Raw genomic sequence first — 24863 nt, 5'->3', positions numbered from 1 at the left:
GGAAACTTGTTTCCCCACAAAGTTCAACTGCTAAATTCAAGTCAAGCTTGAATAAAACTGAATTTTAAGCTGAAAACATTCAGTCTGGGATAGGAGGCAGAGGTAACGATGAAAAAGAAGATAACTGAGTAAAGGGGCACAAAAGAAGATGAGCAAGATTGTCACTTTTTTCCATTTGAGCCAGTTAGATAATTAAGATCTTAGTTCAAACTTTCTGTCTTGTGAGATGCAATATAATTTGTTGACTAAGATCAAAGACAATTACTCACCTCATTTCTTACTGCTGCCATCTCCATTCTGGAGTATGAACACAAGAGTCCTGAAGAACCACATTTCATTAACTTCAACTCAACTGTGTTTACTGCCATGAACGAAAACACACACACACCACACACTTCTGCTCCAAGGAAAGAAAAGTCAACCCAAACCCCGCCTTACCATCTGTGGAGAGAATACTGAATTAGAAAACAGAAGACAGAGCTTACAGTTTGGGCTACTGTTTTTATTCCTTAATCAGATCAAAACCATCTCTGTGCCTCAGTTTCCTCCCTTCTAAAATGGCGATATTAGTATCAGCCTTCCTTAAAGTCAAAGGTTTCTTGTAAGAATCAAGAAAATGTATGTGGGACTTCCCTCATGGCACAGTGGTTAAGAATCCGCCTGCCAACGCAGGGGACACGGGTTCGACACCTGGGCTGGGAAGGTCGCACATGCCGCGGAGCAACTAAGCCCGTGCGCCACAACTACTGAGCCTGCGCTCTAGAGCCCGTGAGCCACAACTACTGAAGCCTGCGTGCCACAACTATTGAAGCCCGGGTGCCTAGAGCCCGTGCTCCACAACAAGAGAAGCCACTGCAATGAGAAGCCTGCACACCGCAACAAAGAGTAGCCCCCGCTCGCCGCAACTAGAGAAAGCCTGCACGCAGCAACGAAGACCCAACACAGCCAAAAATAAATAAATTTATTTTAAAAAAGACTTATCCAAGTTGGTGAATTTTTGTGTAGCCATTTTAATATTGAAGGTGGAAGAAAAAAAAAACATTTTCAGTATATCATGCTTTATTATTTCAAGAAAGGTAAAAATGCAACTGAAACACACAAAAAAAGATTTGTACAGTGTACGGGGAAGGTGCTATGACTGATCGAACGTGTCAAAAGTGGTTTGCAAAGTTTCGTGCTGGAGATTTCTCGTTGGATGATGCTCCACAGTCAGGCAGACCAGCTGAAGTTGACAGCGATCAAATCGAGACATTAAGTGAGAACAATCAACGTCATACCACGCGGGAGATAGCCGACATACTCAAAATATCCAAATCAAGCACTGAAAATCATTTGCACCAGTTTGGTTATGTGAATCGCTCTGATGTTTGGGTTCCACATAAGTCAGGTGAAAAAAACCTTCTTGACCATATTTCCACATGTGATTCTCTAGTTAAACATAATGAAAAAAAACGTTCCATTTTTAAAACAAATTGTGACAGGCGATGAAAAGTGGATATTGTACAGTAATGTGGAACTGAAGAGATCGTGGGGCAAGCGAAATGAACCACCACCAACCACACCAAAGGCCGGTCTTCAACCAAAGAAGGTGATGTTGTGTATATGGTGGGATTGGAAGGGACTCCTGTATCCGGAAAACCAAATGATTAATTCCAACAAGTACTGCTCCCAATTAGACCACATGAAAGCAGCACTTGACGAAAAGTGTCCAGAATTAGTCAAAAGGAAACACATAATCTTCCATCAGGATAATGCAAGACCACATGTTTCTTTGATGACCAGACAAAAATTGTTACAGTTTGGCTGGGAATTTCTGATTCTTCTGCCATATTCGCCAGACATTGCACCTTCGGATTTCGATTGATTTCGGTCTTTACAAAATTCTCTTAACGGAAAAGATTTCAATTCCCTGAAAGACTGTAAAAGGCACCTGGAACAATTCGTTGCTCAAAAAGATAAAAAGTTGGAAGATGGAACTATTAAGTTGCCTGAAAAATGGCAGAAGGTAGTGAAACAAAAGGGTGAATATGCTGTTCAATAAAGTTCTTGGTGAAAATGAAAAATGTGTCTTTTATTTTTACTTAAAAACCGAAGGCACTTTTTGGCCAACTCAATAGTTTTTATATGGAGGAATGTGGTTTAGAAAATAAATAAAGGACGAACAGTTCTGAGCCCCAGAGTGAAATCAATGTTTAGTAAAGTACTTCAGAGAGCAGTTCCACCCTACAAGTTGTCCCCAGGCTCTGCCCTTCTCCAACATCCCCTAAGATGTCTCCTCAGAAAAACCCCAAACACCTGAATTCAGAGAATTCTTAAAGGGTGTCTTCATTATTCCTTGTCAATATAATACTTTACAGGCTGCATGTGAGACCTAGATTTCTGCTGCATTCAACATAAGCACAGAATCAGCTCAAAAACAGCCTGACATAAATGCCACTGGGCTGGGTGGGCTTTAAATATAATTAACCCTCTTTTCATATGCAAAGCAATTCAAATCACCACTAAGTTTGCTAAGGATGACAGAATAATACACAAATAAACACAAAATAAGTGGGGAGACTTTAACAAGCAAATCAGATCACTCCCTCCTTTCATCAAACAGGCAAATAAGAATCTATCCCAGAGTTAATTATGATGAGGAAAATCACTAAAGATAATAGGCCCCTGTACAACCAAGGACATAGTTGTACATTACAACATTACAATAGTTTTTATTACTATACATTTCACCCAAAAAACAAATGAAATAACTAAAGCCAAGTAGTAAACTTTTCATTCTCCAAATGATAAAACAGTCACAACTATTCATTCATTATTTCACTTATTTATTCAATCAGCAACTACTGAATGCACATGTACCAGTAACTATACTAGATACTAGGCATACAGTAAAGAAGAAATCAGAAAAGGCCCCTGACCTCACAGACCTTATAATATTGTGGGAGAAGACAGGAAACAAACAAGTAAACAAGTAATTTCCAAAAGCGATATAAAAAAATAAAACATGGGGAAAGATCATGCTATTTTTAAGAACTGTAATAAAAAGCACTACACAGCAAATATTTATTTACATTAAGGCAAAGGCCCTGAAATGGAAAGAAGTTAAGCTTTATTCACTAGATGCAAAGATCTTCCACTGACATCCCTTCTATGATTCATCTCAATCTAGTCCATTCTTCATAAGCAAGAGTCAGACTCTCACAAACATGGCAGACACCAGATCTCACCTCCAGGTCCTTCTCAGCACCTCTTCTGATTCTAGTTCCTCCTTCATAAATCACAAACACAGATCTCATCCAACAATCCCTTTTCCATGAAGTACTCACTGTCTGAACTTCCGAAGGTTAAACATGATACAAGTTTGCCCAATTGTAGGCAAAGAGTTGGAATATTTTATGCTCAAGAGAGAAAAGAGAAAAGTGAAAAGTGACATGGCGTCAGAGGTAGGGAAAAGCAAAGGCCTAACCGTGCCAAGGTGCACTTCCAGCTTAAAATGAACTGAGAGGTGAAGTTCACATCTTAAATAATGAAATACCTTCACTTTCAGAGTGCATTCTAAGCCAAAAGTTGCTCTGGAAGAGAAAGACCACCCTGAGGGCTTGTTCCCCATCCTTTTAATTCCTGGTGAAAGCAAATCAATTAGATGGAGTAAGTGAACCAACTTCCAGATCTGTAACCAGATAGCAATTACTGGTATAGCTACAACAGTCACCATCACCTTGATCCCTTCACTATTTTTAATGTTTTATCTTTCCTTTGTTTCCTCTCAAAGTCAGCATCAAAATTAATTTGGATAACATATTATTTCTCTAAATTGTGTAAACTTCTTAATTAATATAGTACTATTCTTTCATTAATTCTATGAAACTCCAAATATGTAATACAATGCCCAACACAGTACACCAATCCTGAGAGTCGAGAAAACCTGATTGAAATTATGTGTGTTAGGTTAAGACTTTTCCTAGGATCTAGTCACACAACTTTTTAAACTGGTTCTAAAGAATTCAAGAGACCAAACACCTGTTTCAGCATTCCATAAACAAACTATTTTGTAAAATATATTTTTGCTATTTTTTAAGAACCCTAATAAAAAGTACCACACATCAAATGTTAAATTTCAAACATAAAGACCATCATGAAACATGTTAGCTTATGCTGCTTCATCAAAATGATCACAGAGTCATTGAAATGAAGCTTCTCTTGCCTTCTCTATGCATATATGAAACTTAAGGAACGTCTTGTAACTGTGTCACTGATTGGGAAAACCACAGCTCTGCATATGCCTTTTATTAATACAAGCACATACATGTAACACAGCACCAGGGAACACACTAATACAGCACATGGATGTCTGGGCTTCATTAAATGTCAGAGCAATCTCATATGCATCTGCTCAGTATATGCCCTCATCTTAAAAATTAACTGAAGAATGCTCAGTGAAAGTAAAACATAAACCATAATACTGTATGACATGTTAGCGTTTAAGTTCTGAGTATAGCTGATAGTGTTAGTGATTCAAACTTTTAAAAAATCTACAGAACTTTATGAGACTCTAAATCATTTATTTTTATTTTTTAGTGACTATATACAATCAAAATAAAAATAAATCAAATGCTGAGACTGATATATTAGTGTTCAATGTAACATATACCTAAAAAAGAAGATTCAACTGTTTAAAAAGTTGGAGTCTACTGATCTCAGCCAACATGCTCATTTTACAGATGAGAAAAAAACTAAGAAACCAGGAAGTCAAGCGACTTATTTAAGGTAACTGATACAGGGAACAGAGGTGGAACCAGAACTGAAGAATTCTGACTCCCAGATCTTTTCATTACACTGTATGGTCTTATTTAACAAGGTTTTTGTTCTAGAATTAAATAATGTTCTATCAAGAAAATATCACTTTCTCCCTAACGCCATTGTAAAGTCAAAGATGTGTTTCACACAATTGTTAACTAAGCCTAAAGTACTATGAGGAAACTGAAGTCTCTGTCCCAGGTCCAATGCAGCTTATATTCTGAGAATATAAGTAATGTACAAAAATAACGATGATAGAAGATTTTTGTAAAAATGGGAGAACGGGATGTGGGTCAAAGGGTACAAACTTTCAGTTTTAAGAAGCAAGAGCTATGAAGATCTAATGTTCAGTATGGTTGACTGTTAATAACACAGTACTTTATACTTGAAAGTCGCTGAGAGTAGACCTTAAGGATTCTCATTACCAAGAATGTGTTAATTATCTTGATTTGGGTAATAGTTTCACAATGTATATGTATATGAAATCATGATATTGTATACTTTAAATATATACAATAATATTTGTCAATTATTCCTCAATAAAGTTGGGGGAAAGAACAAGAGAAGGAGACTAGGCACTAAAGAATAATAGTACTATGATATGCAGGACGGCAGGATTATTTCTGCGTGGAAAAATGAAAAACAAAAAAAGGCTCATACTTGTTCCATAATGAAAGATTATCCTAGTGTTGGAAGTTAGATAGCAGAAAAGAACTAGGAAAAGTTTGGATTTTGGATCTACTATAGTCTAGGAAATAAAGAATCATACATATTTTGTTAGAATTAGATCTACCTGGGACTTCCTCTGTGGCGCAGTGGATAAGAATCCGCCTGCCAATGCATGGGACACGGGTTCGATCCCTGGTCCGGGAGGATCCCACACATTCCGCAGAGTAACTAAGCCCATGCGCCACAACTACTGAGCCTGCGCTCTAGAGCCCGCGTGCCACATTACTGAAGCCCGCACGCCTAGAGCCTGTGCTCTGTGACAAGAGAAGCCACCGCAAGAAGCCCATGCACCGCAACGAAGAGTAGCCCCCGCTCACCACAACCAGAGAAAACCTGTGCGCAGCAACGAAAACCCAACGCAGCCAAAAATAAGTAAAAATTAAATCTTAAAAAAAAAAGAATTAGATCTACCTAATTTCCAGTCTAAAGAAAATACAGAGGCTGTAAGAATTCACTAAATACACCACAGGGAAACAATCAGACAAATCCAGATGGTGGTACATAATATAAGACTCTTCAAAAAGTCAATGTCATAGGGGAGAAAAGGGAGGGAGGTTTTCTAGATTTAAAAAGATTAAAGAGGGACTTTCCTGGTGGTCCAGTGGTAAAGAATCCGCCTTAAAATGCAGGGGATGCAGGTTTGATCCCTGGTCAGGGAACTAAGATCCCACATTCCGCGGGGCAAATAAGCCCATGTGCCACAACTACGGAGCTAGCACACCTCAACTAGAGACCGTGCATGCAGCAAACTGCAGAGCCCATGTGCTCTGGAGCCCACGCTCCCTGGAGCCTGCACGCCACAACCAGAGAAGAGAAAACCCGCTGCCCCAACTAGAGAGAAACCCACTACTAGAGAAGCCCATGGGCCGCAACGAAAGATACCATCATTGACCCTGCGTGCCACAACTAAGATCGATGCAGCCTAAAATAAATAAATAAATAATAAATGAACCTTTAAAAAAAGAATAAATTTCTAAAGAAAAAAGATTAAAGAGACAAACAAATGCAACGTCTAAATGCAGATTAGATCCTATTTTGAAAAAAACATAAAAGACACTTGAGGGACAACTGGGAGATTCTGATTATGGACTAGATCTTAGGGAATAACAGTTAATCTTCTTAGGAGTGATAATAGTATTGTTATGTAGGAGAAGAGCTTTATTTTTTAAAGACGCATGTTGAAGTGTCATGATGTCTGTACTCACTTTCAAACAGTTAAGCAAGTGTATATATACATACACACACATTTGTTCAATCTAACTGATGGGTATTCAATTGTTTGTACTAGAGTCTTTCAACTTTTCAACGTTTGAAAATTATCATTAAAAATGTTTTTAAAAAAATTAGATATCTTGATAGAGAAGATCTAATCCATTAATCCTCTCTGTTTTCAACAATTTTTTTTTTCTTCAGAAGAAACTGAGCCCAAAGTACCACAGCCAATGCAGGCCTTTTCTCAACAGACATTAAAACTCAGGCAGATCTGCAGAATCTTAGTCCAAATTCTTCACATATGCCAGAAAACTGGAACCCAAGAGAAAACAACTGATCTGGGACAAACACCTACAAGTGTATGTAAAAAAAACAAACATATAGGGGCTTTCCTGATGGCGCAGTGGTTGAGAGTCCGCCTGCCGATGCAGGGGACACGGGTTCGTGCCTTGGTCCGGGAAGATCCCACATGCCGCGGAGCGGCTAGGCCCGTGAGCCATGGCTGCTGAGCCTGCGCGTCCGGAGCCTGTGCTCCGCAATGTGAAAGGCCACAACAGTGAGAGGCCCGTGTACCGAAAAAAAATTTTAAAATTTTATGGTTTTTTTTCTATTTTATTTTTTTTATTTTTAAAATTTTTATTGGAGTATAGTTGCTTTACAATGTTGTGTTAGTTTCTACTGTACAGCAAAGTGAATCGGTATACGTATACATATATCCCCTCTTTTTTGGATTTCCTTCCCATTTAGGTCACCACAGAGCACTGAGTAGAGTTCCCTGTGCTCTACAGTAGGTTCTCATTAGTTGTCTATTTCATACATAGTATCAATAGTGTATATATGTCAATCCCAATCTCCTAATTCATCCCACATCCTCCTTCCCCTTCCATACGTTTGTTCTCTACGTCTGTGGCTCTATTTCTGCTTTGTAAATAAGATCGTTTATACCAGTTTTTTCAGATCCCACATATATGCGTTAATATACGATATCAGTTTTGTCTTTATGTTTAATATGTAATAATCCCATTACAACTACAAAAGAATAAAAAATCTGTTAAAGACTATAACAACCTAGTACATCAGAAATTTGTACAAAATAACTTCAGAATGCAGCATTAAATGGATGCACAAAAAAACAAAAAGTAAAATTTTAAACCACTGAACTAGTACCACCTATAATATTGTCTCGCAACTTTGTCTATTGACTATGCCAATTATGCATTCCAAAATCTGACAACATACCCTAATAACTTCATGTTTCACCATTCCTTCCACAGGCTTCTTGCCAGTCCCCCAAATGCCATGTTTTTTCCTATTTCTATACAAGTAATTTCCTCTGCACACAGAATGCCCTTTTGCCTCTTCATCTACTCCTCTTTCAAGACCAACTTCTTGTATCACCTCTCCAATGAAGTTTTCTGACAGCGCTCCACACTGCTCCTTGAACTTCCATAATACTTTTTTCATTGCTATAGAGACTTTTTAAACTTTTCCTAATTATTTAAATGTATGATTCCTTCATTAGACCATAAGCTAACCTGATTTCACAGAGCAAGTCTTACTTCTTTTTTTTTCTTTTTTATTTATTTTTATTTTTTTTTCAAATTTAATCAGTTATACATATACATATGTTTCCATACCCCCTCCCTTTTGCCTCTCCCTCCCACCCTCCCTATCCCACCCCTCCAGGCGGTCACAAAGCACCGAGCTGATTTCCCTGTGCTATGCGGCTGCTTCCCACTAGCTATCTACCTTACGTTTGGTAGTGTATATATGTCCATGACGCTCTTTCACTTTGTCACAGCTTACCCTTCCCCCTCCCCATATCCTCAAGTCCATTCTCTAGTAGGTCTGTGTCTTTATTCCTGTCTTACCCCTATGTTCTTCATGACATTTTTTTTTCTTAAATTCCATATATATGTGTTAGCATACAGTATTTGTCTTTCTCTTTCTGACTTACTTCACTCTGTATGACAGACTCTAGGTCTATCCACCTCATTACAAATAGCTCAATTTCATTTCTTTTTATGGCTGAGTAATATTCCATTGTATATATGTGCCACATCTTCTTTATCCATTCATCCGATGATGGACACTTAGGTTGTTTCCATCTCCGGGCTATTGTAAATAGGGCTGCTATGAACATTTTGGTACATGTCTCTTTTTGAATTATGGTTTTCTCAGGGTATATGCCCAGTAATGGGATTGCTGGGTCATATGGTAGTTCTATTTGTAGTTTTTTAAGGAACCTCCATACCGTTCTCCATAGCGGCTGTACCAATTCACATTCCCACCAACAGTGCAAGAGTGTTCCCTTTTTTCCACACCCTCTCCAGCATTTATTGTTTCTAGATTTTTTGATGATGGCCATTCTGACTGGTGTGAGATGATATCTCATTGTAGTTTTGATTTGCATTTCTCTAATGAGTAAAGATGTTGAGCATCCTTTCATGTGTTTGTTGGCAGTCTGTATATCTTCTGTGGAGAAATGTCTATTTAGGTCTTCTGCCCATTTTTGGATTGGGTTGTTTGTTTTTTTGTTATTGAGCTGCATGAGCTGCTTATAAATTTTGGAGATTAATCCTTTGTCAGTTGCTTCATTTGCAAATATTTTCTCCCATTCTGAGGGTTGTCTTTTGGTCTTGTTTATGGTTTCCTTTGCTGTGCAAAAGCTTTGAAGTTTCATTAGGTCCCATGTGTTTATTTTTGTCTTTATTTCCATTTCTCTAGGAGGTGGGTCCAAAAGGATCTTGCTGTGATTTATGTCATAGAGTGTTCTGCCTATGTTTTCCTCTAAGAGTTTGATAGTGTCTGGCCTTACATTTAGGTCTTTAATCCATTTTGAGCTTATTTTTGTGTATGGTGTTAGGGAGTGATCTAATCTCATACTTTTACATGTCCCTGTCCAGTTTTCCCAGCACCACTTATTGAAGAGACTGTCCTTTCTCCACTGTACATTCCTGCCTCCTTTATCAAAGATAAGGTGACCATATGTCCGTGGGTTTAACTCTGGGCTTTCTATCCTGTTCCATTGATCTATCTTTCTGTTTTTGTGCCAGTACCATACTGTCTTGATTACTGTAGCTTTGTAGTATAGTCTGAAGTCAGGGAGCCTGATTCCTCCAGCTCCATTTTTCGTTCTCAAGATTGCTTTGGCTATTCGGGGTCTTTTGTGTTTCCGTACAAATTTTGAAATTTTTTGTTCTAGTTCTGTGAAAAATGCCAGTGGTAGTTTGATAGGGATTGCATTGAATCTGTAGATTGCTTTGGGTAGTAGAGTCATTTTCACAATGTTGATTCTTCCAATCCAAGAACATGGTACATCTCTCCATCTATTTGTATCATCTTTAATTTCTTTCATCAGTGTCTTATAATTTTCTACATACAGGTCTTTTGTCTCCTTAGGTAGGTTTATTCCTAGATATTTTATTCTTTTTGTTGCAAAGGTAAATGGGAGTGTTTCCTTGATTTCACTTTCAGATTTTTCATCATTAGTATATAGGAATGCCAGAGATTTCTGTGCATTAATTTTGTATCCTGCTACTTTACCAAATTCATTCATTTAACTCTAGTAGTTTTCTGGTAGCATCTTTAGGATTCTCTATGTATAGTATCATGTCATCTGCAAACAGTGACAGCTTTACTTCTTCTTTTCTGATTTGGATTCCTTTGATTTCCTTTTCTTCTCTGATTGCTGTGGCTAAAACTTCCAAAACTATGTTGAATAAGAGTGGTGAGAGTGGGCTACCTTGTCTTGTTCCTGATCTTAGTGGAAATGGTTTCAGTTTTTCACCATTGAGGACGATGCTGGCTGTGGGTTTGTCATATATGGCCTTTATTATGTTGAGGAAAGTTCCCTCTATGCCTACTTTCTGCAGGGTTTTTATCATAAATGGGTGTTGAATTTTGTCAAAAGCTTTCTCTGCATCTATTGAGATGATCATATGGTTTTTCTCCTTCAACTTGTTACTATGGTGTATCACGTTGATTGATTTGCGTATATTGAAGAATCCTTGCATTCCTGGAATAAACCCCACTTGATCATGGTGTATGATCCTTTTAATGTGCTGTTGGATTCTGTTTGCTAGTATTTTGTTGAGGATTTTTGCATCTATGTTCATCAGTGATATTGGCCTGTAGTTTTCTTTCTTTGTGACATCCTTGTCTGGTTTTGGTATCAAGGTGATGGTGGCCTCGTAGAGTTTGGGAGTGTTCCTCCCTCTGCTATATTTTGGAAGAGTTTCAGAAGGATAGGTGTTAGCTCTTCTCTAAATGCTTGATAGAATTCGCCTGTGAAGCCATCTGGTCCTGGGCTTTTGTTTGTTGGAAGATTTTTTATCACAGTTTCAATTTCAGTGCTTGTGATTGGTCTGTTCATATTTTCTATTTCTTCCTGATTCAGTCTTGGCAGGTTGTGCATTTCTAAGAATTTGTCCATTTCTTCCAGGTTGTCCATTTTATTGGCATAGAGTTGCTTATAGTAATCTCTCATGATCTTTTGTATTTCTGCAGTGTCAGTTGTTACTTCTCCTTTTTCATTTCTAATTCTATTGATTTGAGTCTTCTCCCTTTTTTTCTTGATGAGTCTGGCTAATGGTTTATCAATTTTGTTCATCTTCTCAAAAGAACCAGCTTTTAGTTTTATTGATCTTTGCTATCGTTTCCTTCATTTCTTTTTCATTTATTTCTGATCTGATTTTTATGATTTCTTTCCTTCTGCTAACTTTGGGATATTTTTGTTCTTCTTTCTCTAATTGCTTTAGGTGCAAGGTTAGGTTGTTTATTCGAGATGTTTCCTGTTTCTTAAGGTGGGATTGTATTGCTATAAACTTCCCTCTTAGAACTGCTTTTGCTGCATCCCATAGGTTTTGGGTCATCGTGTCTCCATTGTCATTAGTTTCTAGGTATTTTTTAATTTCCTCTTTGATTTCTTCAGTGATCACTTCGTTATTAAGTAGTGTATTGTTTAGCCTCCATGTGTTTGTATTTTTTTTTTTTTTTTTTTCGGTACGCGGGCCTCTCACTGTTGTGGCCTCCCCCGTTGCGGAGCACAGGCTCCGGACGCGCAGGCCCAGCGGCCATGGCTCACGGGCCCAGCCGCTCCGCGGCATATGGGATCCTCCCAGACCGGGGCACGAACCCGTATCCCCTGCATCGGCAGGCGGACTCTCAACCACTGCGCCACCAGGGAGGCCCGTGTTTGTATTTTTTACAGATCTTTTCCTGTAATTGATATCTAGTCTCATAGCATTCTGGTCAGAAAAGATACTTGATACAATTTCAATTTTCTTAAATTTACCAAGGCTTGATTTGTGACCCAAGATATGATCTATCCTGGAGAATGTTCCATGAGCACTTGAGAAAAATGTGTATTCTGTTGTTTTTGGATGGAATGTCCTATAAATATCAATTAAATCCATCTTGTTTAATGTATCATTTAAAGCTTGTGTTTCCTTATTTATTTTCATTTTGGATGATCTGTCCATTGGTGAAAGTGGGGTGTTAAAGTCCCCTACTATGAGTGTGTTACTGTCGATTTCTCCTTTTATGGCTGTTAGTATTTGCCTTATGTATTGAGGTGCTCCTATGTTGGGTGCATAAATATTTACAATTGTTATATCTTCTTCTTGGATCGATCCCTTGATCATTATGTAGTGTCCTTCTTTGTCTCTTCTAGTAGTCTTTATTTTAAAGTCTATTTTGTCTGATATGAGAATTGCTACTCCAGCTTTCTTTTGGTTTCCATTTGCATGGAATATCTTTTTCCATCCCCTTACTTTCAGTCTGTATGTGTCTCTAGGTCTGAAGTGGGTCTCTTGTAGACAGCATATATATGGGTCTTGTTTTTGTATCCATTCAGCCAATCTGTGTCTTTTGGTGGGAGCATTTAGTCCATTTACATTTAAGGTAATTATCGATATGTATGTTCCTATTCCCATTTTCTTAATTGTTTTGGGTTCGTTATTGTAGTTCTTTTCCTTCTGTTGTGTTTCCTGCCTAGAGAAGTTCCTTTAGCATTTGTTGTAAAGCTGGTTTGGTGGTGCTGAACTCTCTCAGCTTTTGCTTGTCTGTAAACGTTTTAATTTCTCCATCAAATCTTAATGAGATCCTTGCTGGGTAGAGTAATCTTGGTTGCAGGTTTTTCTCCTTCATCACTTTAATTATGTCCTGCCACTCCCTTCTGGCTTGTAGAGTTTCTGCTGAGACATCAGCTGTTATCCTGATGGGGATTCCCTTGTGTGTTATTTGTTGTTTTTGCCTTGCTGCTTTTAATATGATTTCTTTGTGTTTAATTTTTGACAGTTTGATTAATATGTGTCTTGGCGTATTTCTCCTTGGATTTATTCTGTATGGGACTCTCTGTGCCTCCTGGACTTGATTAACTATTTCCTTTCCCATATTAGGGAAGTTTTCAACTATAATCTCTTCAAATATTTTCTCAGTCCCTTTCTTTTTCTCTTCTTCTTCTGGAACCCCTATAATTCGAATGTTGGTGCGTTTAATGTTGTCCCAGAGGTCTCTGAGACTGTCCTCTGTTCTTTTCATTCTTTTTTCTTTATTTTGCTCTGCAGCAGTTATTTCCACTATTTTATCTTCCACCTCACTTATCCGTTCTTCTGCCTCAGTTATTCTGCTATTGATCCCATCTAGAGTATTTTTTATTTCATGTATTGTGTTTTTAATTGATGCTTGATTCATCTTTAGTTCTTCTAGGTCCTTGTTAACTGTTTCTTGCATTTTGTCTATTCTATTTCCAAGATTTTGGATCTGGGAAATAGAATCTTGGATCATCTTTACCATCATTATTCTGAATTCTTTTTCAGGTAGACTGCCTATTACCTCTTCATTTGTTAGGTCTGGTGGGTTTTTATCTTGCTCCTTCTCCTGCTGTGTGTTTTTCTGTCTTCTCATTTTGCTTATGTTACTGTGTTTGGGGTCTCCTTTTTGCAGGCTGCAGGTTCGTAGTTCCCATTGTTTTAGGTGTCTGTCCCCAGTGGCTAAGGTTGGTTTAGTGGGTTGTGTAGGCTTCCTGGTGGAGGGAACTAGTGCCTGTGTTCTGGTGCATAAGGCTGGATCTTGTCTTTCTGGTGGGCAGGTCCACGTCTGGTGGTGTGTTTTGGGGTGTCTGCGGACTTTTTATGAGTTTAGGCCACCTCTCTGCTAATGGGTGGCATTGTGTTCCTGTCTTGCTAGTTGTTTGGCTTAGGGTGTCCAGCACTGTAGCTTGCTGGTCGTTGAGTGAAGCTGGGTGCTGGTGTTGAGATGGAGATCTCTGGAAGATTTTTGCCGTTTGATATGTGGAGCTGGGAGGTCTCTTGTGGACCAGTGTCCTGAAGTTGGCTCTCCCACCTCAGAGGCACAGCACTGACTCCGGGCTCCTCAAATTTGGGATGATGTGTTGTCTATTCATATATTCCACAGATGCAGGGTACATCAAGTTGATTGTGGAGCTTTAATCCGCTGCTTCTGAGGCTGCTGGGAGAGGTTTCCCTTTCTCTTCTTTATTCTCACAGCTCCTGGGTCTCAGCTTTGGATTTGGCCCCGCCTCTGCGTGTAGGTTGCCGGAGGGCGTCTGTTCTTCGCTCAGACAGGACAGGGTTAAAGGAGCAGCCTCTTCGGGGACTCTGGCTCACTCAGGCCGGGCGGGAGGGAGGGACACGGAGTGCGGGGCGAGCCTGCAGCGGCAAAGGTCGGCGTGGCGTTGCACCAGCCCGAGGTGCGCCGTGCGTTCTCCCAGGGAAGCCGCCCCTGGATCCCGGGACCCCGGCAGTGGCGGGCTGCACAGGCTCCCGGAAGGGCGGTGTGGGCAGTGACCTGCGCTCGCACACAGGCTTCTTGGCGGCGGCAGCAGCAGCCCCAGCGTCCCACGCCCGTCACTGGGCTCCGCGCTTTCAGTCGCGACTCACGCCCGTCTGTGGAGCCCCTTTAAGCAGCGCTCTTAATCCCCTCTCCTCGCGCACCAGGAAACCAAGAGGGAAGAAAAAGTCTCTTGCCTCTTCGGCAGCTCCAGAGTTTTCCCGGACTCCCTCCCGGCTAGCTGTGGCACATTAGCCCCCTTCAGGCTGAGTTCTCGCCGCCAGCCCCAGTCCTCTCCCTGCGCTCTGACCGAAGCCCGAGCCTCAGCTTCCAGCGCTGCGCGCCCCGGCGGGCGAGCAGACAAGCCTCTCGGGCTGGTGAGTGCCGCTCGGCACTGATCCTCTGTGTGGGGATCTCTCCGCTTTGCCCTACCCAGGTATGTGGGGGGTTTCTTGCCTTTTGGGAGGTCTGGGGTCTTCTGCCAGCGTTCAGTAGGTGTTCTGTAGGAGTTGTTCCACGTGTAGCTGTATTTCTGGTGTATCCGTGGGGAGGAAGGTGATCTCCGCGTCTTACTCTTCCGCCATCTTACCCGGAAGTCTCCGCAAGTCTTACTTATATCTCTACTTATAGTTAGCTTCAAGTGCTGGCAATTAGAAATAACAGAAGCTGTCTCTTTTTAAAAGACAGCTTTTTCCTTTCAGGAAGAACCTAAAAAAATAAAGTGTTTGCCCTGAGTTGAAAGTGATAGTTTATTATGAAGCAGATTCATACCTTGAATGACTTGGACTATTTGTTACTCTGCCCCTTTGACACTCTTGTCACACAGCCCACAAGCATGGAAACTATCTGAACAAATGCAAAGAAGCAATCTGACCTTGCTGATACCTACAAGCCAATTATAATAAATGCATAAAATTATCTGAAGGGTTTCTTGTGAGGGTAAGAACTTAAACAGAAAAGTCCCAAAGTCACTAATTCATTACCTATTGAAGTCTTGAGCAAATGTATATCATTAAGACTTCACACTCAAGTAAAATTCATATAAAATTACCCCCACATGTAAATATCTCTTTTTCTTAGACAGCTACCTTCAACAGAAATTTCATTTCTAATAACAGAGCTATAATGGAAACTTCTAAAAGTTTTACTGCAAACATGAAAAAATATGGCATTACACTACCCAATGTATACTCAGCAATATTTAACCACTCAGCTCAATATATGGAGTATATTCAAAAGCAAGCTTGATTCTTGCTGCCTGCAAGTCAAAGTAGCTGATGCAAGATGAATACATGCTTGATTGTTCTTGGCCAACACACATGCATCTTTAAGTACATACGCATTAGTAAAGTCTCAACCTATGGTCCTTGAACTACCAGTGAATCATGAGGAGACTGCTGGTAGCCTAGTACTGCCCGACAAGCAGAAGCAGAAAGCTGGGTAGGGATGGTGAGGGGTGGCGGGGAGAATCAGGTGCAGTGGTCCACCAAATGAAGATAAACCATTCAGGTGGTCTGCAGTAAGGAAAAAGGAGAGAATCACTAAATCAGCAAATTGATCTCCCAATTAATATGATCATGTTGCTTACCAAAATCAACCTAATGCTCCCTTGCAACAAGAGAAGAATGTGTTTCGGTCAAAAACCACTAGAGAGATAATTCATTAACATAAAGGCAAAAGTTCCTTATTACTGTTATTAACACTCAATAATCATTCACGTTAGAAGACTCACCTGGGTAAAGTACTACTAGCAAGGTGCTGCCAAAGCTTTGCATTTACAGTAAGAAAATCAGATTTAAAAATAAAATCCACTGATTACAATTTCTCCATAAGAAAGACAGGTATTATAGACTAGGGCCATCAACAATCAAAGGAATGACAATTCCTATCATTTCTAGTGGCTTAAATCTTCTGTCCATACTGTGTATCACTAGCAACTTATTCCTAAATATAAAATCAGAGATGAAAAAGACAGCCCATTTAATATCCATAATGAGACTGTTCTTTCAAAATGTCTTTCCAACATAAATTCCAAAATAATCTTGACTCAGAAAAAATTTCAACCCTCTACTTAGTAGAAAATTGAAAACGAGTGGGACTAGCCCAGTGGAAGGTAGCTGATGAGGCGGGGGCTACAACATACCATGTCAGTTTTTTATGTAAACCGGAGTTTTAAAATCTTTTCTCAAAGAGGATTCAGCTTGCCCCATATGGCAGTATTTTCCAACTGTAGCTTCCCTGGCCTAATTTCAGTTCTCATACCTACTGGACCTACCTACCCACCCACAGTACCACTCACTGTATTTCCAACCTGCATTTTCTTGCTGTATATGTCCCTTTTGGTTCTTTCCACACAACTCCACTCCTAGTCAAATCAGCCACCCTCTGCTTTATCAAGTAAATGCCTCCTATTTCACAGTATGTCTCTCTCCAAATGGTATGAAATTTTATGCATCCCTCTGATAAAGCCCCAGAGCTCACCAACCCAAAAAAAAAATGAAAGATTTTTACTTCTACTGTCCCACTAGGGATAAAAAAGGAGGAGACAATCTTTAGTCCTAGTCATGTTCAGTGTGCTTCATTTTTTACTATAGGCACAGTCCTAAGAGTAGAAGCAAAAGAAAATTCAATAAGCAACCTAGTTAGATGATGTGTATAAATAATATATGGGACACTGAAAATATATAAGGAATAGATTTGCATATTCTGGTGAAGAAAGTAACTGATAGGCTTCCCTGGTGGCACAGTGGTTAAGAATCCGCCTGCCAATGCGAGGGACACAGGTTCGATCCCTGGCCCAGGAAGATCCCACATGCAGCGGAACAACTAAGCCCCTATGCTACAAATATTGAGCCTGCATTCTAGAGCTCACGAGCCACAACTACAGAGCCCGCATGTCACAACTACTGAAGCCCACGCGCCTAGAGCCCATGCTCCGCAACAAGAGAAGCCACCGCAATGAGAAGTCTGTGCACCATAACAAAGGGTAGCCCCTGCTCGCCGCAACTTGAGAAACCCCGTGCACAGCAACAAAAACCCAACACAGCCAAAAAAATAAAAACAAATAAATAAATTAATTTAAAAAAAAAAGAGTAACTGATGTCTTGTAGAGGATGTTTTTGTTCTGAAGTACACCAACCTCAAAAGGGCTGTTGGTATATTCTGGGGCTGGATGCCTAAAAAGTCTATCTTGTATTAGGATATGAGTCAAACTACAACTAGAATTTCTGCAACCACCGTACTAGAATGAAAAGTTCAAATACAATCAGATCTATCAGTTTCACAGGCAGAACTGTTTTCCCATTTCCCAATAATTCAACAAAATTCAGTATACTAAGTACTTACTATGGTCAGGTCCTGAGAGGTGATTCTCATTTCTCTACCTTTTGTGAAATTTTCATGACTCAATTCTTAGTACTTTCCTCCTCTTTTTACTTACTTATAGCAATCATTCACTTTTACACCTTCAGTCAACCCCCAGGTGATTCCAAAATCCACATTCATAATCCTGAACATTTAGGAGTTCCATATCTAAACTTCTGCACCATCCTAAATGATATCTCAACTTAAAAATTCTTCTGTCATCTAAACCTTAAGCCACCTCAATATTCTTGGTTACCCAGGTTCACAAACATGGTATTTTCTTTTCTGTATCCACCCCTACATCCAATAAATCACCAAGTCCTGCCGTTTTTTTTTTTTTACCCTCATGGGTTCCTCACTCCAGTCTCTTCCCATTGTAAGCAATACTCTATCAATGTTTCTCGAACTTTAACGTGCATGGGAATCATTTGAGAATCTTGTTAAAATGCAGATTCTGATTCAATAGTTCAGGGCTAGGGCCTGAGATTCTGCGTTTCTAACATGCTCCCATGTGATGGCAATGCTGCTGGTTGAGGGACCACACCTTTGAGCAGCTGAGGCCACTTTGTTTCCCTTTATTCCCTCAGCATGTGCACAATTTATTCAATGGTATTTTTATCTGTTTAAATAGTGTTTTATAGTTGCTTCATGTGTGCATATTTTATTACGTTTTCCTAAAAAAGGATTCTGACATACTCAAGAAATAGGATAATGATTCCTTTTTTTGGAACAACAGCAACCAATACAAAGTTACGCATATTATGGGTACTCAGTGCTTGTTGATTTTAAAATGCTTCCCCAGAAAATACAACAATCACCTCTTGATTACGAAGTTGAAGCAACTTATGGATTACCTTTGTCAACTTTTTAAAAGCCATTTAACTGCAGGTGCTTCCCTGGTGGTGCAGTGATTAAGAATCCGCCTGCTAATGCAGGGGACAGGGTTCGACCCCTGGTCCGGGAAGATCCCACATGCCACGGAGCAACTAAGCCCGTGAGCCACAACTACTGAGCCTGCGCTCTAGAGCCCACGTGCCGCAACTACTGAAGCCCACGCACCTAGAGGCCTTGCTCCACAACAAGAGAAGCCACTGCAAGGAGAAGCCCGCGCACAGCAACAAAGACCCAACGCAGCCAAAAATAAAAATAAATAAATAGTTATAAAAAATAAAATAAAATAAAAACCATTTCACTGCAAATCAACCTTTTCACCAGATCTGACAGAGGAAATAAGCTTAAAACAGCTTTCTATTCATAGTTAAGAAAGCAAATGTTAATTTGTGAATTACTGGTTATAGATTTATTCTTTCTCCATCAGTGAAGGATTAAATACACATTTAAAACTGAAACTATAAGCACAGGCAACAAAGGGAAAAACAGATATACTGGACTTCATTAAACTTTTGTGCATCAAAAGACACCATCAAGAGAGTGAAAAGACAACCTACAGAATGGGAGAAAATATCTGCAAATCATGTATCTTGATAAGGGTTTAATATACAGAATAAATAAAGAACTCTTACAACTCAACAACGACAAAACCCCAAACAACCCAATTAAAAAATAGGCAAAGGACTTAAGTAGACATTTCTATCTATTAAAAGAAGATATTCAAATGCCAAATGAGCACATTAACATCACTAGCCATTACAAAGTGCAAGCCAAGACTACAATGACATACCACTCACTTCACACCCACTAGAGAGGCCATAATTTTTAAAACGGGAAATAACAAGTGTTGGTGAAAATGTGGAGAAACTGGAACCCTCGTATGCTGCTAGTAGGAATATAAAATGGTACAGCCACTGTAGGGAAGTTTGGCAGTTCCTCAAAAAGGTAAACACAGAATTACCACATGACCTATCAATTCCTAGGTTCTCCTAGGTATATACCCAAAAGCACTGAAAACAGGGACTCAGCTATGTGTACACCAAAGTTCATAGCTGCATTATTCACAACAGCCAAAAAGTGGAGACAATACAAATGTCATCAATGGATGAAGAGATAATCAAAATGTGGTGTATATATATACAATGAAATATTATTCAGCTATAAAAAGGATTTAGTATTGATACTTGCTACAACAGGATAAACCTGGAAGACATGTAAGTGAAATATACCACCAACAAAACAATAAACATTGTATGATTCTATTTATATGAAATATCTACAATAGGCAAATTCAGAGACAAAACATACATCAGCGGTTACCATAGGTTGGGAGGAGAGGGGAGCAAAGATACTGCTTAATGGATCCAGAGTCTGTTTGTAGTGATAAAAAACTCTGGAAATTCACAGTGATGATGGTTGCACGTTGTGAATATAATTAATGCCACTGACTGTACACTTAAAAGTGGTAGGGGCTTTCCTGGTGGCGCAGTGGTTGAGAGTCCGCCTGCCAATGCAGGGGACATGGGTTCGTGCCCGGGTCCGGGAAGATCCCACATGCCGCGAAGTGGCTGGGCCCGTGAGCCATGGCCACTGAGCCTGCCCGTCTGGAGCCTGTGCTCCGCAACGGGAGAGGCCACAACAGTGAGAGGCCCGCGTACCGCAAAGGAAAAAAAAAGTGGTTAAGGTGGAGAGTTTTATATGTATTTTACTAAAATTTTTAAAACATAAAACTAGAAAAAAAGAAAAAAACTAGCATTCTTTATTATAGCCCTGAGTTTAAGCTCTGACTCTGCCATTTGTAAGCTATGCCATATTAAGCAAGTTATTTAATTTCTCCCAGCTTCAATCCATCTATAAAAGAGATACTATCCACCTCCCAGAGTTGCTGAAGACTAAATGAGAACATAATCACAGTACCTGTTACATAATAAATACTGGATAAATGGTAGCTGTTGTTACTCAAAAACCATTGTTCCCATCAAGTAGGTGTTAAGGCTGCTATAAATGGATATCTGAAAGAATTCCATGATATTCTCAAGACACTCTGAAATAAAGCAGTCAATGTTCAGCATTCAGAGTTATCCTCCTGTAAACCTGGAAACTGGTGACCGCCTGGGTCAGTAATCTTGGGATACCACTGAATGTACAGAATAAATGACATACCCAGAAAGTGAGAACCTACTTTGTACATCACTATTTTCATTAAAGAAATGATCAAAATATGAAAAGAAGGTAACTGGCTATCTTCAATGAATTTCATTTTATTGTTTTTTCTTCACATATTTCTTATTTTAAAAAATCCTCAGAGATTTAATTACTTGGCAAATGCCTTGGGCTAGAGCCTTGTCTAGAGGACCTAAATGCCAACCTCAGCATCACAGTGTCATAATAAGGTAGAGAACCATATAAAATATGTTGTCTACAAACGTCAAAACAATTGGGAATTCTAGGAGTGTGGAAGCTTGGAGAGACCTGTTAAATAATCTTGCATAACTCCTGTAATATACCTTTCTTGATTAAAATTAGGCATTTAAAAAATGGTCAAAGTAGCTGAAACTCAAAAACTGAATTCTAGGCAAGGTATGCCAGAAGATACAGCAATTGATTCCAAAACAATAGACAACACAAATCCTGTAACATGAATTAAGCCATTTCCATATTCTATAACCTCTTACAAAAATTTCTCAAATTTCTTCAAAGAACTAATGCACCTAGAAAGGACGTTTTTCTCAATATACACACAATTATTTGCATACTTAAGAGACTTAGATTCAGAGGGAAAGGGAAAGTACAGTATCTCAAATAGCCAAAAAAGTTGTTTTTTTTTTTTAAAGTCATCTTACTAAGTCTGCTGATATTCAGAAAGTGAAGCCATTCTAAAACGGTGATGTTTGCACCACACCATGGATGTAATTAAATCTGTCATGAAAAGCATCGGAAACTGTACTTAACTCCATGCTGATAAAAAAAATTTCATAGGCCAATATGTCCGGATTAAAACTACTAACGACTGTTGTACGTCTGAAAAGTGAAGGATCTGGGCCAACACCCTTAGGAAAAAGTTTTTCCCTTCCCAACAAAAATCTATCATAATAAGCAAGAAACTATTTAACATGTTAACCTGAAACACTCACCTGAGCTAATTCCTTTAAACCACAATTAACTCTTTAACTATCATGACAATAATGAAGAATAAAGGCCTCCCTAATTAAATTCCAGAAGTAATCCTTTTATGCCACACAGCTCATTCCTTCACCCCAGTTACATCAGGGCCATGCCTTCTCTCCAGAAAAAAAATAAAGAGGTTTGGTGATTGAGGTTCCTTTTTTCTAAACTTTATTTCAAAAAGGTAAAGCACAGCTTAAGATCCAGAGAACTCAGTTCTCAAAGAAACTGATACTATAGTTATCTAACTAGATACCATTGGTAATAAATTACCAAAAGCGAATACTTCTTGCTTTAAAAGGCCCATGCTAATAATGCCTGGCTGGTCATAAGTCACACTACCAAAAGGCCATAAAACCATAAATTGGTTCAAGTGCATTACCAACAACAGAAAAACGTTGAATTAGAATATTAAAATAAGTGTGAAAAATTTTAATTAAAACTAAACACTACCTATAACAAGCACACTACCTATACTTACTAAAAAGTAACACCACCTATAGTTCAGTACCATTATCACCTCACCCGCAGGAAGAATCATCTGACCCCCAAGTTGATCTTAACCTAAGGGTGTTTTCAATCATGCCCTTTTTATCTTCCTGCCCTGTTTTCAGGGCAAATCTCACTGTTAATGTGCCATTGAGTAATTATGCTCTGACTTGAAATGCACTATAAAGTACCGTTTTCATGGACGATTTTTTCAAGGCACGCTTCGCTGAGCTCTCAAACTATTTACTCAGGACTCAGACATACAGGATGCCCATACATTTTAAATGAAGTGGCATGGCTAAACATCAGGCAATTCAGGACATTCATCAGCCAAACCATTCATGTACATGGTTTATAGATGGAGCTTAGTGACAGGCAAGCAGCTGGTCTAAATGCTAGCTAGCATGTTAAGAAAAAGTTGTAAACCCACCCATCCCCAAACGACTTAGTCTAGGAACTTATGCCCCACATTTTGAGACGTCTAACACAAGGCTGGAACAAAACCAACACTGTCATCTTTGCTGTTCCTAAAAGCGATTTCTTATTTAAAACATTCTGTCCTCTACACAAGCTACAGAATGGACTCAGCAAGAGATCATTTAACTAAAAGTAGAATTAACTGTATTATTCTTCTGCTATACTACAACACCGATTGCATTAAAATACTCTCCTCAGCAAACTGCTTTTTACAATAAATAAGAAGTGCGTTTCGTGTTACAAAAACTTTTACAGTGCCGATCCTGCTAGGGCAAACGGACTCTCAGGCATTTGTACTTTTATCCTACATATTTTCCTTTACGTAAGACGGACAGGAATTTGACTAGCCCACCCCGACACTGGTCCAACACCCCCGGGCTGCAACAAGAAGCCACGTTTTACTCGGGAAGACCGTTCCCCACCCCTCGTTAAAGTAATGCCTGTGGCCGCTTGAGACTTCCCCAGCCGAGCTCCAGAAACTTGCAGGTTTAAATGGCCAAACTGGAACCAACCAGGGCAGCTGTCATCTGAAACTCAGGAAAGCTGAGACCAGCCAACTCTGCTGAACAAGGACGGGTGCGGAGAGATGTGATGGGGCGCGTCGGAGGGAAGGCATCAGGCTCCCCCCCACCCCCCATCAATTGGCTTTTCTGCAACCCCAGCGCCGCCATCCTGTTCCTGAATAATTAAACCAACTGGAGAGGGAGTGAGGTGGCCAGAGGCAGTTTCTGGTCCGAGTTTCCCGAGCCGAGGCGGTGGGGTCGAGAGACCGAGGGCTACAGCCCCGGAGCGCTGAGGGCTTTATCGGGGGCCAGGGAGAAAAGGGGGCGACCTCGCGGCCGGCGGGGCGGCCGGAAGCGGAGCGCGGGGAGTGACGTGGAGGCGGGGATGACAAAGGGGCACGGGGACCCCGGCCGCGCGGCCCGCGGGCCCGCAGGGGCCGGGACAGGTGGCCGGGCCTGGAAGGGAACAATGGGGGGCCGAGGCTGCCCCCTGGCGCTCACCTACCTCCGGTGCCCTCCGAGTTCTCGTTGAGGCTGCCCGAGGAGTCGTGCTGGGCGCCCACACACCCGCCCATGGGGGCCCCCGGCGCCTCGTCCGCCACCGCCGGGCGCTCGTCCGGGCCCGCCGCCGCCTCTGCCGCCTCCGGCGCCGCCGCCGCCGCCACCGAGCTCCGGACAGGCGCGCCGCTCCTCTCGCCCGCCGCGGCCCAGCCTCCGCCCCCCTCGCCGCTCCACCCACCGCCTTGGCTCGGCCCCTTCCTCCGCGCCCACTTCTACCTCAGTCCCCGGGCCGCCCGCCCGGCAGGCCTGTCCCGCGCGCCGCCCTCGCCTCCGGCTCGGCCCCGGCAGGCCGGGGCTGGCCCATCCCGGGCGAGCCGCAGCGCCCGCCTCACCCCTTCACAGCCCCGCACACCCGTGTCCAGGCGAGCCCAGCGCCGGCGCCGCCCGACCGCCAGGCCCCATCGGCCCCCACGCCGCGGCGCCGCCCTCCGCTCCCGAGGCCTGGGCTCCGCCGGGCCACCCCGGAACAGCCAGGGAGGGCGGGGCCGCGGGAGGCCGCGCACTGATTGGCTGCGGGCGGGGCCGCGGGCGGAGGGGTAGCCGGGAGGCGACGAGGCAAGAGGAGGGCGCCTCCGAGCTGGAGGAGGTGATTCGGGGATTGCTCCCGGGGACTAGGCGTGGAAGGCAGGCGTGGAGGAGGGAAAGGCGAAGACGGGAAGAAGAAAGGAAGTCGATGAAGGGAGAGAGAGCAGGAAAGGAGGAGCAAAAGTGAGAAAGGAGAAGTGGAAAGGGGCGAAATCGAGTTTCTGACTCCTCGGGCGGCGTCAGCTCTTTCTTGTAGAAGCGGGTCGGGAGCGGAAGGTGGTGGTGCACAGAGCAGTAGTGATGGGAGACTCGCAGGCGGGGTCCCAAATAACTGGCGGAGGGAATGCATTAGGCTGG

The 24863-nt window shown here is 41.3% G+C and overlaps 1 protein-coding gene across 4 annotated transcripts in view; it reads right to left on the bottom strand.

Annotated features, from left to right (window-relative positions):
• UBTD2 (ubiquitin domain containing 2) overlaps positions 1 to 24431 on the bottom strand; it is a 67317-nt gene extending 42886 nt beyond the window's left edge. The window contains exon 1 of one of the 4 annotated variants that reach the window (XM_060094946.1): positions 24334 to 24431. Coding sequence is in view for 1 of the 4 variants with exons in the window: in XM_060094943.1 (XP_059950926.1) it covers positions 23926 to 23995 (70 nt within the window). In the remaining 3 variants the exon portion in view is untranslated. The other 3 variants (XM_060094944.1, XM_060094945.1, XM_060094943.1) reach the window with 3 other exon arrangements.
• Between the last annotated feature and the right edge of the window lie 432 nt (positions 24432 to 24863).

This window comes from Mesoplodon densirostris, chromosome 3, assembly GCF_025265405.1.
Source record: "Mesoplodon densirostris isolate mMesDen1 chromosome 3, mMesDen1 primary haplotype, whole genome shotgun sequence".
In the NCBI taxonomy this organism is placed as follows: Eukaryota; Metazoa; Chordata; class Mammalia; order Artiodactyla; family Ziphiidae; genus Mesoplodon; species Mesoplodon densirostris.
This window is presented reverse-complemented; position numbering and strand designations above follow the sequence as displayed.